A 14,879-nucleotide genomic window follows, 5' to 3' on the forward strand; every position below is an offset into this window, starting at 1 on the left:
TGTAAATTGTCCTAGAATTGGGCTAGTGTTAAATAAGTGTGTCTTGTTGGAACAGAAGGGCCTGTTCCACATTGTATCTGTACATAACCAAAAATACCAAATTTTAATTCCAATACGTACACAAGTTTGTAATTGAGCACCTAGTATCTGTAAAGGTAGCTTTGAAACTACACGGATTTCTGGAAATTCCCATCTGGTTCTCAGAATTTCCCCAGTTTAGTTTCCCTGGATAGTGGAACATGGATGTTTTCACAGTCACAATCTGGACAAGTACATTTCCAGACTGAGTTGACAATACTCATTCTTCTTCATGGAGAATGACAGTAATTTAAACAAGCAGGGAAGGAGATGTAGGTCTATAGTGGGGGAAGGATGCTAATTCAATAACAGAAAGTATTTTTGAATAAATCTGTGATATTTCATCATATTAATTTCTATTTTGATGATGAGTCCTATAATATAATTTTTTTTCTTCTTGGAAGATAACTACTCTAGAGGCAAAGAAAATGAAATGTTCCATTCATTCTCTAATCTGCTGTTGTAAAAGGAGAGAAAGAGTTAAGGGACAAACTTTTTATTGAATGAGAATTGGATATATTTTGGTCTTACAGTCAAAAATATGAATATAAATGTCAAAATAAATGTATTCAACTTTTTTGTCAATATGGAGACAGCTGCATAAAAGTATTACAGACATCATAACACACAACACATAGAATGGAATCAGAATACGTGTATCATCCTAAAGGTCATATGCTGAAGCAAGGAAGGGGAATGAGTTTGCAAGAGCTGAAACGGGAGTAAAATCTGTACCCTAAATAGACAAAAACAAGATGAAGAGAAGAGATCAAATAATAAATAATTACAGACTATACAAAACAGACAGATCAGAGAGATTCTGGCAGTAAATATATGATAATTATATTGGTAAATAGATTTCTACCTAATTTCTCCCAGGATTCACCTCTGTAAGAGTGAACCATCTAGTTCAGCATAGTGGTTGACCTTCTTTATAAGTATTCAGATCACTTATCATTCCTAGGTGCTTGTCAAATTCCAAGAATTCCCAGATATGTGACATTACATAAAGGAACACCAGGACTGAAGACAATTGGTATTCAACATCAGTAAACGCATTCCTTCAATTGTAACTAGTGACTGATTTTACTACTTTACAGATGTATCTGCCCTGCTGAGTATTTCTGCCACATCCTGTTTTTATTCCACCCACTGGAAATATTTCCCCAATTTCAATTGACTTCAGGTTTACTCTGTTTCTTGGCATTAGAACTAATGCAGCATTATCGCATGCTGCACCCAATCCAATCCAAACCATACTCGCTTCTCTCATTGCCAACTGCCCTGGAGAACTCAACTCGACAGCAACTTTTTGTGACCATTTGACAGGTTTAATCAGTGGTTTTGTTGATATTTTGTTGGTTATTGCTAATTTTATTAAGTAAACACCTATCTAGTGATTTAATCTATCACTATAATTTGGTTGTTGTGAATTTGATGATATTACTTTTTCTTTCAACAATTTTAATGTATTGCCCCTCTATCCAAAATCCTGATTGAAACAAAATTCATTACATTCTGTGTTCTGCTTTATAAAGATGGGTAGCAATTTCAATCACAGTGTTTAATAGCTCACGAGTAATAGAAACACAAATTTACATATATAGTCCCAGATAAAAAAATGATTTTATGTCGTAGTTTCAACAATGTGTAATCTGCATGCAATTTATTAAATTAACATTATTTATAAGGATATAAAAAATTGAACAATTAACAAATTTAAGAGCACAGATATAATTATATTTCTAAGTAAAATTGCAAAATAAAAACAAAAGTAGTTAAATCAATTGGCTCTCTGTATATGAGATAGAAGAGGTTTGGGTTGTTGGTTTTTAAGATTTCTATATAATGGCTGCAGATAAGCAGCCATGTCAAAAATAAATCCAAATAATCTTTCAAAATAATTAAATATTATATGTATATCCTGTCACTTTTCAAAACAGTGTAACAGCCAAAAGCTGCACATGTTTCAACAGTTGTTCCAATGCAGTGTGAGTTCAAACGTATGATTTCTTAAATTACTAAGTTATCGTGATAGGGGCATATCCACCCATATGCTTGCAAGATGAAAATGTGAAAATTCATATCATGTTATGACTGCTGACCCCTAAACATGATATCTCTGTTTCTGAAGCATCAGCTATGTATCAAAGACAAACTGGAAGTGAACCACATGAACTGGCAGTTACAAACATCAAAATGCAAAGCAAGTCCGTACAACTATCGATGCTGAATAGATGAATAAATTTCTTCATGCTTTTTTCCCCATTTTAATTGATGTGTTTTCTCTCCATGGATGTTAATGTTGAAAAATCGTTATTATAACTATTATTTGTCAGAAAAATAAACATAAAAAAGAAATACGGTGTCAGGTGCGGATCATGACTTCTATGATTGTTTGAAGTGTACAGGGAAATCTCTTTATAAGGCTGACTCATATTCAATAATCCTCAGATTTGTTGATTTAATACCTGTCCTTTGATCGGAAATATCCTCTCCTCGCTCCTTTGGCCTAAAGTCTTCATTTATGCCGTTATTTGCATCCATCTTAATTTCAGTGGAGTCGCATTCGGTTACCCTTTCATCGTCTGTCTCAAGAATGCACTTGGATCCTCGGAGACTCTGGTTTCTCTCTGCTGCTTGTTGCAGGGCGAATAGTACAGCGTCGTGGACACTGCTGAAGGTGAAGCTCTGGTTTGTTGATTTGAAATAACCGAGTTGTTGTATAGTCTTTAAAACTCCACCTGAACAGCCAGCAAGAATAAAGCCAATGCCCACACTCTGATATTTCTTAAATAGATAAATTAATGCGTTAGTCCCTTCATCATCCATAAAGCTAACTGACCTGCAGTCCAAAATAACAGTATGAACAACTGCAGTTTGTTTGGATATTCTACGCCTATATGATGCAGTACGATTGATTCGCATCAAAGCACTTTCATCCATTGAAAGGAACTGTGTCGATTCTATCAACATATGATATTTATCTTCCACACTGTATAATTCATTATTGCTTCCTGAATTTCCTCCATACCAAAGGTGACGATTCACCTTAACTTTCAAACAGGACAATAAATAATCGACATTCCCATAATAAATAGAATCAAATATTTTTATAATTTTAATGCCAACTATTTCTTTGGCAGTTCTCTCCATGGACAAATCTACATAGTTTTCTGTATTGGGAATATGACCCAAAATGGCAATAGAAGGTGTTTGTAGTCTGTTTAGAGTGAGCAAAATGGAAAAAATTATGCCTACTCCTAAACCAATGTCTACGCCTAAAAGACAAACAGCCAAAAATGTTACCATTCCAACCACAAACTCGTATTTGCGCTTCTTACATGCTAACCGGTATTTCCAGAAAAACTTGAAGTACCATCCCAGATTTGAAATCACAATGGCAGCAAGGACTGCTTTTGGCACTAATGGAAGCAGTGATCCTGCACAAAGCAGAGCTATAAGACTCAGAGCAGCTGCTACCAACCCTGCAGCTTGCGTCTGACCACAGGCTTTTTCCTGTACCACGGTTTGTTCCCAAACCCCACACGCAGCAAAAGTACCCAGAAATGATAGCAACAGATCACAGACCCCCAGCACAATGGTCTCCTGGTGCGGATGATAACTTCGGTTGTGCTTTTTGGAATTTTCACTCCCTAACGAGATGCTAACCGCAAAGGTTACAAGTGAGATGGCAACAGCATCTACTGCAACACTGGATATTGAGGAGAAAGAAGGAAGGGTGGGTTGCGGCAAAGTAAATGGGTAATTATTTATCAGTCTGATATTATAGCTGTGCTCTAGTTCCAACCAGAATGTCAAAAACATAGAAATAACTATTGCAATAAACTCTACAGGTATAAGATGCTTACTATAGATGTAGTTTATTACTTTAAAAGGTGTCAGAAACGCCAAAGTTGTCAAACCTGTAATCACTGAGGCAATGTTTATCTTACTTGCATTTGCAATTATGTCTTTGAAGGTATAAACGAGTGTTAATGGACCATGATGAAATGGCCCATCAATACCAAGTAATACAGTAAGGAAGATGATTAATAAGTGCAAAGCTGTTCCAGCTCTGAAGCCAAGCATAACAGGCTTGGAGATATAAGTCCTTAGGAAACTGAGGCGACAAATTCCCATCAAAATTAAAATAACTCCAGAAAGACAAGTGAGTGTAACCAAATGCAGTTCTCTTGAACATTTTGGAGAACAGTCGCTGTCAGAAACAGGTTCTTGAGCTTCAGTATGGCTTGTGCTCTTGGCAATGAGAAGAGCGGTGATTGCAGATGTTCCATAGGACAGATGTTGAGTTGTGCCAAGAAGACAATATAAGATGGTGGTAACAAAACTCGTATAGAGTCCATTAACAGCTGGCTCTCCAGCACATACTGCAAAAGCAAGCGACAGAGGAATTGTGAGTAGACCCACATTAATTCCAGACAGTAGATCTCCTATAATCCATGTTTTTATTTGATAAGCAGGAAACCATCTAAAAAAAGGAAAAACTCGCTGTAATAATTTCTTTAAATTGTATGAAACAGGTAATGTTAATTCAGATGCTTTTCTCTCATATTCGCACAATTTTTCTGCATTATAGTGATCTATGCGATGAAAATAAGGAATGTCACCAGTATATGAAACTCTATGTGGTGTCTTTGCAGCAAAAGAGTAGTTTCTGTCGGTTCTGACCAGAGGGATGGTTGAACCAGACGCGTCAGCATTTCTGTCACTGGACCAAAAGGATTCTGAACTTCCAAGCATGTTCTTCAGCTCTCCGGTCGCCCCTTCCCTTCTTCACATCATGTTCACCATTCTCTCCATTGAATATTTCTCATATATGTTTTCCCTTTTCAAATACCTACAAAGAAAAGAAAATTACAAATAAATCAATCATACTTCTGCTCATTTTAGTGTGACTTTGTTACTCAATCCAATAATTTCAGCAAGCAATTCTCAGTACTCTTCAACTTCCCAAGCTATTTGCCTGGAATTGGTAGACAGCATTAAAACCAAATCAGAGGTATGAAAAAATACATTACCTCAATGGTCCAGTCATCCCTCTGGCATGGACTTAATTTTTCAATGTTGGTCATTATCAGATGTCAGTTCAACAGGATCTCTCTCATCCTTCACCTTCCACAAAATCAGCCAAAAACCCAGAAGGAGAAAGCACAAATTTTAATTTACAAGTCAATCAATAAATGTCATACTCATATATGATTGCAGAAAAGTCTTAAATATCACAAGTAAGCTTTTTAAAAATAAAAAAGACATTATATTTTGACATATTTGTATGGGATACACATAAAATTCGATTTTTTTATGCCAGCAGTTTTGCAATAGAAGGCACGATTGCTGTTGGAGGAGTAACTATTTTTGATGCTCAAGGTTCTGAAATTAGAGGTACTGTATCTTGGACCTTTTTGGTATAGGAAGGGGAAAATCTTGCCCCTTTCTACTTCTGTACAGAGATAGGAATGTGCAAAATAAGGATGAGAATTTAAAAATTGTTATTGCTTAACCAGGAGCCAATGTAAGTCTGAAAATACAGTGATGATGGTAAAGGAAGGAAACAAGGAGGCCAGTCAAGAAGGAAAAAATTTTAAAAACTGCTGATGTGAAAATTTTCAGTTAAAAGCAAGCAGCATCTGTGGATAGGTGAAAGGTCATCAATATGGAATGTTAAATCCGTTTCTCTCTGTACAGACTGCAGGGTGAATTGGAAGAGATTTGGCTGGGGTTATCAAAGGCATGAATGAGTGCATCAACAGTGATTGAGCTGAGGTTGGGGCTGAACCAAGAATCTTACTATGTTGCAAGTAGCTCGAGTTAGTGATGTGTATGGATATATGATCGGAAGCTCATCTCTCTATTACATGTGACACCAAAGCTGTGAATGGCTGCTTCAGACTCGGGGATGTCAAGACGAGGGAAAACTCAGCAGTTTTCATGAGTGGAATTGAAGAAAAAAAGATCTTAGTCTTTACAGTATCCAGCAGGAAGAAATAGTTCATCCAGTACTGTGTATTGTACACCACACTGTAGTCAATAAACAATAGCTTGACATACATGTTCTAGGTGTCCAGAGCCAAAAAGACAGCATCAGCTGTAGACCTATTGCGATGAAAGGTGAAACAAAGTGGGTCAGGTCCTTACCAAGGCAGAAGTTGATTCGAACTACTACCAACCTCTCGAAGAACTTCATTATGATCATTGATAACCGTTTCTGGATGGTAATCATTGAAGCAGGTCACCCGGCTCTTCTTGGGCCCTGGTATAGTTGATAATACCTTAAGGCAAATGGAACCTCGGACTGCACTAGTGAGAGGCTGAAGATGTCCCTGAACTCTCCAGCAGCTGGTCAGCATAGGTTTTTAGCACTGGACCAGGTATGCAATCAGAGCCTGATGCTTGTGAGGGTTCACCCTCCTGAATGATGTTCTGATGTCAACCTCAAGTCTGCGATCACAGCATCATCAGATACTGTGAGGACGAAAGCACGAGTGTCGTAATTCCTCCTCTCAAAGTGTGTATAAAAGGCGTTAAACTCATCAGCTGGAGATGCATCATTGCTGCGTATGTTATTGGCTTTCACCTTGTAGGAGGTGACAGCAGGCAAACCCTGCCACAGCCGTTGAGCATTTATTTGTGTCCCCAGTTTCGTCTGGAATTACCTCTTCATGTTCTCCATAGCCTTCTAGAAGTTGAACCTGGACTTAGTCATAGAATCATAGTAAACTACAGCACAGAAACAGACCCTTTACCCCTTCTAGTCCATGCAGAACTATTAATCTGCTTAGTTGCATTCGATCTGTACCCAGACTATAGCTGTCCATACCCCTCCCATCCATATACCTACCCAAATTTGTCTTAAATGTTGAAATTGAACCCACATCTACCACTTCCATTAGCAGCTCATTCCACACTCTCACCACTCTCTGAGAGAATAAGTTCCCTCTGCATTAAATCACATCTGCCATTGTTTCAGCTCACTTTTCCAGCTGCTTCAGATCCCACTACAAGCTTTGCTAGTTTTCCTCGTTATCCCAACCTTGGACTCATTGCAAATTTCGTTATCCAGTTTACCATATTACCATCCAGGTCGTTGATATAGATAACAACCAACAATGGACCCAGCACCAATCCCTACAGTAGGCCTCCCGTCAGGGAGGCAACCACCTACTACCACTCTCTGGCTTCTTCTGTGAAGCCAACCTCCAATCCAATTTACTACCTCATCTTGAATGGCAAGCAAATAAATCTTCTTAACCAACTTTTCATGTAGGACCTCATCCATGTAGACAACATCCACTGTCTTGACTTCCTGGTAACTTCCTTGAAAAACTCTACAAGATTAGTTGGATATGACCTACCACACACAAAGCCATCTTGACTATTCCTAATCAGTCCCTGTCTATCTAAATACTTATATATTCAGTCCTTTAAAACACCTTCCAATAACTTAACCTCTACTGATATCAGGCTCACCAGTCTATAATTACCTCGCTTATTCTTTGAGCCCTTCTTAAACAATGGAACAAGATTTGCTGTCCTTCAATCCTCCATCACCTTGGTGAAGGATGTTTAAATACCTCTGCTAAGGCCATTGCAGTTTCTGCATTAGCCCCCTACAGGGTCCGAGGGAACACCATGTCAGCCCTGGGTATTTATCTACAGTATACTAATTTGCTTTAAGACAGCAAATACCTCCTCCTCTATAATCTGTATGTGGTCCATGATCTTACTGGTGCTTTGCCTCACTTCAGCAGACTCTGCATCTATCTCCCAAGCAAACACAGATGTAAAAGATCCATTTAAGATCTCCCATCTCTTTCAGTTCCACACATAGATTACCACTCTGATCTTCCAGAGGACCAATTTTGTCCCTTACTATCCTTTTGCTCAATATATTTGTGGAAGCTCTTAGGATTTTCCTTCACTTTGTTTGCTTGAGGTAATTTATGTCTTCCTTTAGCCCTCCTGAATTTCTTCTTAAGTATTCTCTTGTATTTCTTATACTCCTCAAGTACCTCATTTGCTCCTAACTGCCTATACCTGCTGCACACCTCCTACTTTTCCTTAAACAGAATCTCAATATCTCTCGATAACCAAGGTTCCCTAAACTTGTTAGTCTTGCCTTTTATCCTGACAGGAGCATACAAACTCGGTACTCTCAAAATTTTACTTTTGAAGGCCTCACACTTGCAAAGTACACCTTTGCCAGAAAACAACCTGCCCCAGTCCACCCTTGCCAGATCCTTTCTAATACCATCAAAAATGGCCGTTCACCAGTTTAGAATCTTAACTTGAGGATCAGACCAATCTTTCTCCATAATTATCTTGAAACTAATGGCATTATAATCACTAGATGAAAAGTGTTCCCCTGCACGAATGTCGGTCACCTGCCCTGTCTCTCTCCCTAATAGGTGATCTAGTATTGCACTTTCCCTAGTTGGAACCTCTGTCTATTGAATAAGGAAACTTTCCTGAACACATTTGACAAGCTCGATCCCATTCAGCCTTTTTACAGTATGAGAGCCCCAGTCAATATGGGGAAAGTTAAAATCACCTTCTATCTTCATCTTATGTTTCTTACAACAGCCTGTAATCTCTCTACATATTTGCTCCTCTAAATCCCACTGACTGTTGGGTGGTCTATAATATAATCCCATTCATGTGGTCATCCCTTTCTTATTCCTCAGTTCCACCCATATAGCCTCAGTAGACGAGCTCTCCATCCTGTCCTGTCCAAGCAATATTGTGACATTATCCATGACTAGTAATGCCCTTAAATCTCTCCCATTCTATCATGTCTAAAACAATGGAACCCTAAAACATTGTGACTAAGTCTGTCTAATGGCTACAATGTCATAATTCCACGTGCTGATCCATGCCCTAAGCTCATCTGCCTTTTCTACAATACTCCTTGCATTGAAATATAGACAACTCAGCACACTGGTCCCACCATGCTCAATCTTTTGATTCCTAAATTTGCATGTAGGCTTAGCAACGTCTTTGCCCACAACTACTCCACTGTTTCCTCTAGCACTCAGGTTACCATCCCCATGTAACTCTAGTTTGCGCCCCCCCCCCCCCCGTGCAGCCCTAGAGGCACTAGAAAACCTCCTGGCAGGGATATTAGTCCCACTCCAGTTCAGGAGCAAACCATCACTTCTACACAAGTCCCACCTTCCCTGGAAGAGACCCCATGGATGCATAAACCTGAAGCCTTCCCTCCTGCACCATCTCCTTAGGCACATGTTAAACTGCATGACCTTCCTACTTCTGGCCTCACTAGCACATGGTATGAGTAGCAATGCTGAGATCACAACCCTGGAGGTCCTCTCCTTTAACTTAGCAGCTAACTCCCAGGCCTCACTTTTCAGGACCTCATCACCCTTCCTATCCTTGTCATTGTTTTCAACGAGGACCATGGCCTCTGGCTGCTCACCCTTCCACTTAAAAATGTTGTAGACTCAACCTGAGATGTCCCTGACCATGGCACCTGGGAGGTAACATACCATTTAGGAATTTCATTCTCATCCACAGAACCTCCTGTCTGTTCCCTTAACCAAATAAATCCCTTATCACCAGAGCTCGCCTCTTCTTCCCCCCCTTCCTTCTGGGCCGCAGAGCCAGACTCAGTGCCAAAGAAATGACCACTGTGGCTTTCCTCTGCTAGGGCAGTCCCCCTCCCCAACAGTATTTAAAGCACTATACCTCTTCTAAATCTCTGGATTGCCAATGTTTCTGGATTCATTCTCAGGAGCAAAAGGGAAGTGAAGAAAGATTTTGAGCTGGAACTCACCAGATAAGATATCAGTACAAAGACAATCAAGGCTTTTGGAAGGAAATTGGGCAAGCCCTTAAGAGAGTATGTTTTTCAGAGGTAAGGCAAAGAGCAGGGGACTGGGTCGATTATTGCACAGTAATAAAAGGCTGGAGTTGGTAGGCCTCCACTGTGCTGTGGCAATTCTATAGTTCTAATTACAACAGGAGCAGGCTTTTTTAGAAACTCACGGGATGGGGCAATGTGCCAGAAATCGGATCAGTTGATCAGATGAAGTATTAAGGCAATTAAAGTACAGGGCAAGTCTAGGCAAGGAAACATTAAAGATTCAGCTGCTCTCTGTCCAATAGAAAACATTTAAATAGTAAAAGAAAACAAAATTAAAGTTCTTTTGGCTGCAATCCTACCCACCGCCAGCTTTTACTGAAGGGTCCCAACCTGAAATGTCAGGTGTTTTTTTTCCCCATCACAGATGCTGCCTGACTTGCTGAGTTTCTCCAGCATTGTGAGTGTGCTGCTCAAGATTTCCGATCTGCAGAATCTCGCGTGTTTGACCGGTATGGCTGGCATTGGTTGGAAGCTTCAGCTAAAACAGTATGTGGGTCCAAATGATGCAGTCAGAAAACAACTTTGACATTGTCATTAGGTTTTCATCTGTTTGAGGTTAACTTGAGTCCAAAAGAAAAAATTTTGTTATCCAATGGCATCCAAAATAAACAGATCAGGATTTCCCAGACTTGAGTTTATACCTCATGCACCATTCCTGCTACATGGCCACGCTTAAATCAGTTGAAGCATTCAGCAAATGTTAAAGCTCCACTCTTGTCACCACTGTGAACAAAATCATTAAAGCATTATTCCTTTATTTCTGCACTTACCTATTTCTTTAGGCTTCTTTGTGCTGTTGTTTTGGCTCATCAGCATAACTGTACTGGTGCTCGTGCTAACATAGAGAGAGTTGAAGTAAGCCTTTGTAACATGGCTGTGAAGTCCAAACTAGGTGTCCCAAATAAGGACTAGCATGGAGACCATGAGAATCCTTGCCAAAAATAGATATGATATATAGTAACTCAATCTACAAACGTTTGTATTAAGATAGTATTGGCCTTTATGGCTGGGAACTTATCGAATGTCCACTGCCAAAATTCTACAAAGATTTTACCCATTGATTGTAGAAATAAAATTAATATAATTTAGAATTTACAAAATGATGCCATTTCTCTATTTATCCTGTTCATTGGTCATTTAAAGGTTTGAACGTATTGTTTAATGTTTGCATTAGGCATTCTGTTTTTTGAGTTATTTAAATTAAAATGCACAACAAAATTCCTTTACAGAACAGCAAATTGAAATTATAGTCCTTTTTGCATTCCCCATTTACTATTCATTTTTTTAGCAGCTAATTTCAGATGGGCATTGAGTTTGCTTTCCTATTGGCAGCAGGTGGTAGCTGCCCTCGTGGGACTGAGCAGCCTGTGAAAGTAACCCTTAAGTCAGCAGCAGTGGGGTGGTACACAGCGGTACCAATCACCGGGCAGAGATACTAGACAACTCCTGTTCAGTCTCTCTTCTCGATTCTATCAAGTCTGCGGCGCTAAATGGAAGCTGTTGATTCTCCCAACAGAAGATTAGAAGCAGGAGTCACCCTGGCTGTATCAGTGACAGAGACTCCTTGAAGTTAGTAACCGGATATGTTTGTACCTATGGCTCTTTACAGCTGGGAAACCAATTAAGTCCACTCCAAGATTCTACTTATTAGAGAATTACATATTGGTCACAAAGATATATTGAAAACTATGTCATAGCCAATACTTAAAAAAATACAAAATGGGATCTGTTCTTGTTTCTGCTGCTTCCCTTCTTACTCCCTCCCACCTGACCAAACTTAAAAATATTCCAACTGGCCTTGCATTCTTGCTGTTTTCACTCCTATTTATCTCATTTCTTCTCCAAACCCGTCTTATCCATGAGAATCGCCTCCTGTTTTCTCAACACTATTACCAATAAACTGCTGATCACCCAGTCTTCCTTCTTGGTTCCCATATTAGTGAAAACCTGCCCTCAGATTCTGTACCCCTCATATTGAAATTTGACGTCAGTGCATCCCATTAAAAGAAACAATGATTAACTCCTCTGTAACTGCAATATCACCACCTCCATCTCTGTTTTGATGAAGGGTCTTTGACCAAAAACATTGACCCTGTTTCTGTTTCCACATATGCTGCCTGGCCCAGCATTTTCTGTTTTTATTTCTTTCTCCATAGTGTTTCTCCCAATCCTTTGGCACGTTGCCACCTCCCTAGCCTCTTCCAATATTTAACTTTGCACTACGTTTGAGGCCCACAAATATTTGAAGGGGTTGGGATAATCTCTTCCAATTCTTCACCCTCTGTTGACCAAGTGGGCACATCTCACTCTACTATCTACTACTTCACCATTCAGCTAGGCAGGACGACCAGCTTCCATCCCTACCATCCCTCTCATTGCCAGAGAGTTGCTGGCAATAGTTTCCCTTTCCACTCCCATTACCTCCGCGTATCTATTCTGGACCACCTCCCAATCCTCATTTGCATGTTCACCCTCATTAATACCGTAAAAAACAATGTCATTCGCACTGCGTTCAGACTTTTGAACCAATCAACCCTTTCACATCCCTTTCTTCCTCCACGCCCACGGACTGTTACTTCTATCACTCTCATTATTTTGTTACTGTCACTTCTGCATTTCTTGGGCTGATGTTTTTCATGCTGTATCACTAAGTGACAAGGTAGTGTCTCACATTTTATGAGGGAATTGTTATTGTGAAAACTAGCAATCAAAAGCTGGTTTAATGATTGAACCTAGCATTCAAAGATCTGTACCATGTCCTTTACTGTCACGTACAATATTAATGATATGCTAAAGGTCTCTACATCTTTACAAGTCTATTTATATGCAAACGGCACTGTTAGAAGAACCTTGACAGAGTTACTTTGGAATATGGTTACCTGTTTTTTTAATCCGCCTAGCACCAAATCATTCCTAACTAGATCCAATTAAGGATATACCAAAAACAAAACCCTGGAATACTGCAAACAATGGATTTGTTTGAATGTTTATTAGCTGGGATTAAAGCATGCTCCCATGGAAGCAAAATGGCAGACAATCAGATAGATAGTCCTATAAATGATTTATTCCATTTGGATAGGGAGGGGAAAGGGACCAATATTGGCCAATTCACCCCAAAAGAATCATGCTTGTTGTCCATAATCGTTGACAACACAATACATGGCTGAGATTTGGAACCAACCAAATACATTCCCATATAGTTGGTAAACAACTTGAAAAGAAAACCAACATTGAGTAATAAGACAGTTTACATTTGGTAGTACTTTAAGCTAATTTAATGTTAGTTCATTCATTTTCACCTCAATCCAGCACTGAGAGATTAAACATTTCTAGTTTAATAAACTACCTGTGTTAGAGATTCAAAGGCCATGAACTTGCATGAAGTGTCACTAGCTGTTAGATGGTCCAACTTTCAGGTGGCCCTTTTCAATGTGCTGTGCAACAATCCGTTCCTAATCCACGCACAGGATAATCCAGCTAGAGAGGAGGCAAATAGCATGGGGGGTTTAAAACTTTCAACAGCACTGAAACAAGTAGAAGGGAGAATATGCAAAACAAGATTCATAAATCATAGAGAGAGAGAGAGAGAGAAAGAGAAAAGCAAAAAGAAGAGAAATATAAGTCAATGAATGTGGAAGGGTATATGGTTCCCGAATGAAGGATAAAATCAGCTTACCCTGATGTGTACTGGACTGGTGGAGAAGGTCAAGGGCAGTGAGGCCAGAGTGAGAGCAGGCCAGCCACATAAGCTGTAAAGCAACCAGCATTACAACAAGTATGCCTTTACTCTTCCCAGTGCAGTGGAAGGCAGTATTCTGAACATTGCGAAATTAAAAGTACAGTTCGCAGATACTCCTTGCAGGGTCGGCTGTAGCTCCAGGTCACACTGTAAACACATAAAGAGGAGCTGAGGTCTTGGACAGTGTATAGACCATAAGACTATAAGATATAGGAGCAGAAGTAGGCCATTCAGCCCATCGTCTGCTCTGACATTCAATCATGGGCTGATCCACTTCATCCAGTCATCCCCACTCCCCTGCTTTCACCCCATACCCTTTGATGCCCTGGTTAATCAAGAACCTATCTATCTCTGCCTTAAACACACCCAATGGCTTGGCCTTCGCAGCCGCTCATGGCAACAAATTCCACAGATTTACCACCCTCTGACTAAAGTAATTTCTCCGCATCTCAGTTCTAAATGGACGTCCTTCAATCCTGAAGTCGTGCCCTCTTGTCCTAGAATCCCCTGCCATGGGAAATAACTTTGCCATATCTAATCTATTCAGGCCTTTTAACATTTGGAATGTTTCTATGAGATACCCCTTCATTTTCCTGAACTCCAGGGATTACAGCCCAAGAGCTGCCAGACGTTCATCATATGGTAACCCACTCATTCCTGGAATCATTCTTGTGAATCTTCTCTGAACCCTCTCCAATGTCAGTATATCCTTTCTAAAATAAGGAGCCCAAAACTGCGCACAATACTCCAAGGGTGGTCTCATGAGTACCTTATAGAGCCTCAACATCATACCCCTTCTCTTATATTCTATACCTCTAGAAATGAATGCCAACATTGCATTCGCCTTCTTCACCACCGAGGGTGAGGTAAATGTATGGGAGGAGGTAAATCGGTGGACTTATCATTTCTGAACTTTACGCGGTGAGTGATCTGAGGTGAGTGGGGCAAGTGAAATGCTTTGGAAATGCAGACATTGTTATGATGCTGGAAAGGTTGTGGTTAATTTTTATACAGCAAGCCTTGATGGTTGGGAATAATGACGGCTGGACAATCTCATTACATAATGTAGTCGTATCTCTGAGGATTAAATATTGGGCAGAAACTTAAGAAAAGTTCAACAGGAACGAACCTGTACTGTATCCACATGAGGGCAGAAGGAAA

The 14,879-nt window shown here is 39.8% G+C and overlaps 1 protein-coding gene across 2 annotated transcripts; it reads right to left on the reverse strand.

Moving 5' to 3' along the window:
- Positions 1–610: 610 nt before the first annotated feature.
- Positions 611–10,862, reverse strand: LOC134354258 (prestin-like). Of its 2 annotated transcripts, XM_063063161.1 has the most exons (3): positions 10,750–10,862; positions 5,121–5,214; positions 611–4,939 (listed from the first exon to the last, which is right to left on the reverse strand). In XM_063063161.1, the coding sequence occupies exon 3, from the start codon at positions 4,840–4,842 to the stop codon at positions 2,500–2,502; it is 2,343 nt and encodes a 780-aa protein (XP_062919231.1). In that variant the 5' UTR covers positions 4,843–4,939; positions 5,121–5,214; positions 10,750–10,862; the 3' UTR covers positions 611–2,499. The 2 variants fall into 2 exon arrangements, with proteins under 2 accessions (XP_062919231.1, XP_062919232.1); XM_063063162.1 differs by lacking the exon at positions 10,750–10,862 and having other exon boundaries at positions 5,121–5,231.
- Between the last annotated feature and the right edge of the window lie 4,017 nt (positions 10,863–14,879).

This window comes from Mobula hypostoma, chromosome 11 (assembly GCF_963921235.1).
Source record: "Mobula hypostoma chromosome 11, sMobHyp1.1, whole genome shotgun sequence".
Taxonomy (NCBI): Eukaryota; Metazoa; Chordata; class Chondrichthyes; order Myliobatiformes; family Myliobatidae; genus Mobula; species Mobula hypostoma.

What these genes read in the sequence shown, in the direction of transcription:
- LOC134354258 (XM_063063161.1), bottom strand. Translation starts at nt 4,842, where the DNA reads ATGCTTGGAAGTTCAGAATCCTTTTGGTCCAGTGACAGAAATGCTGAC.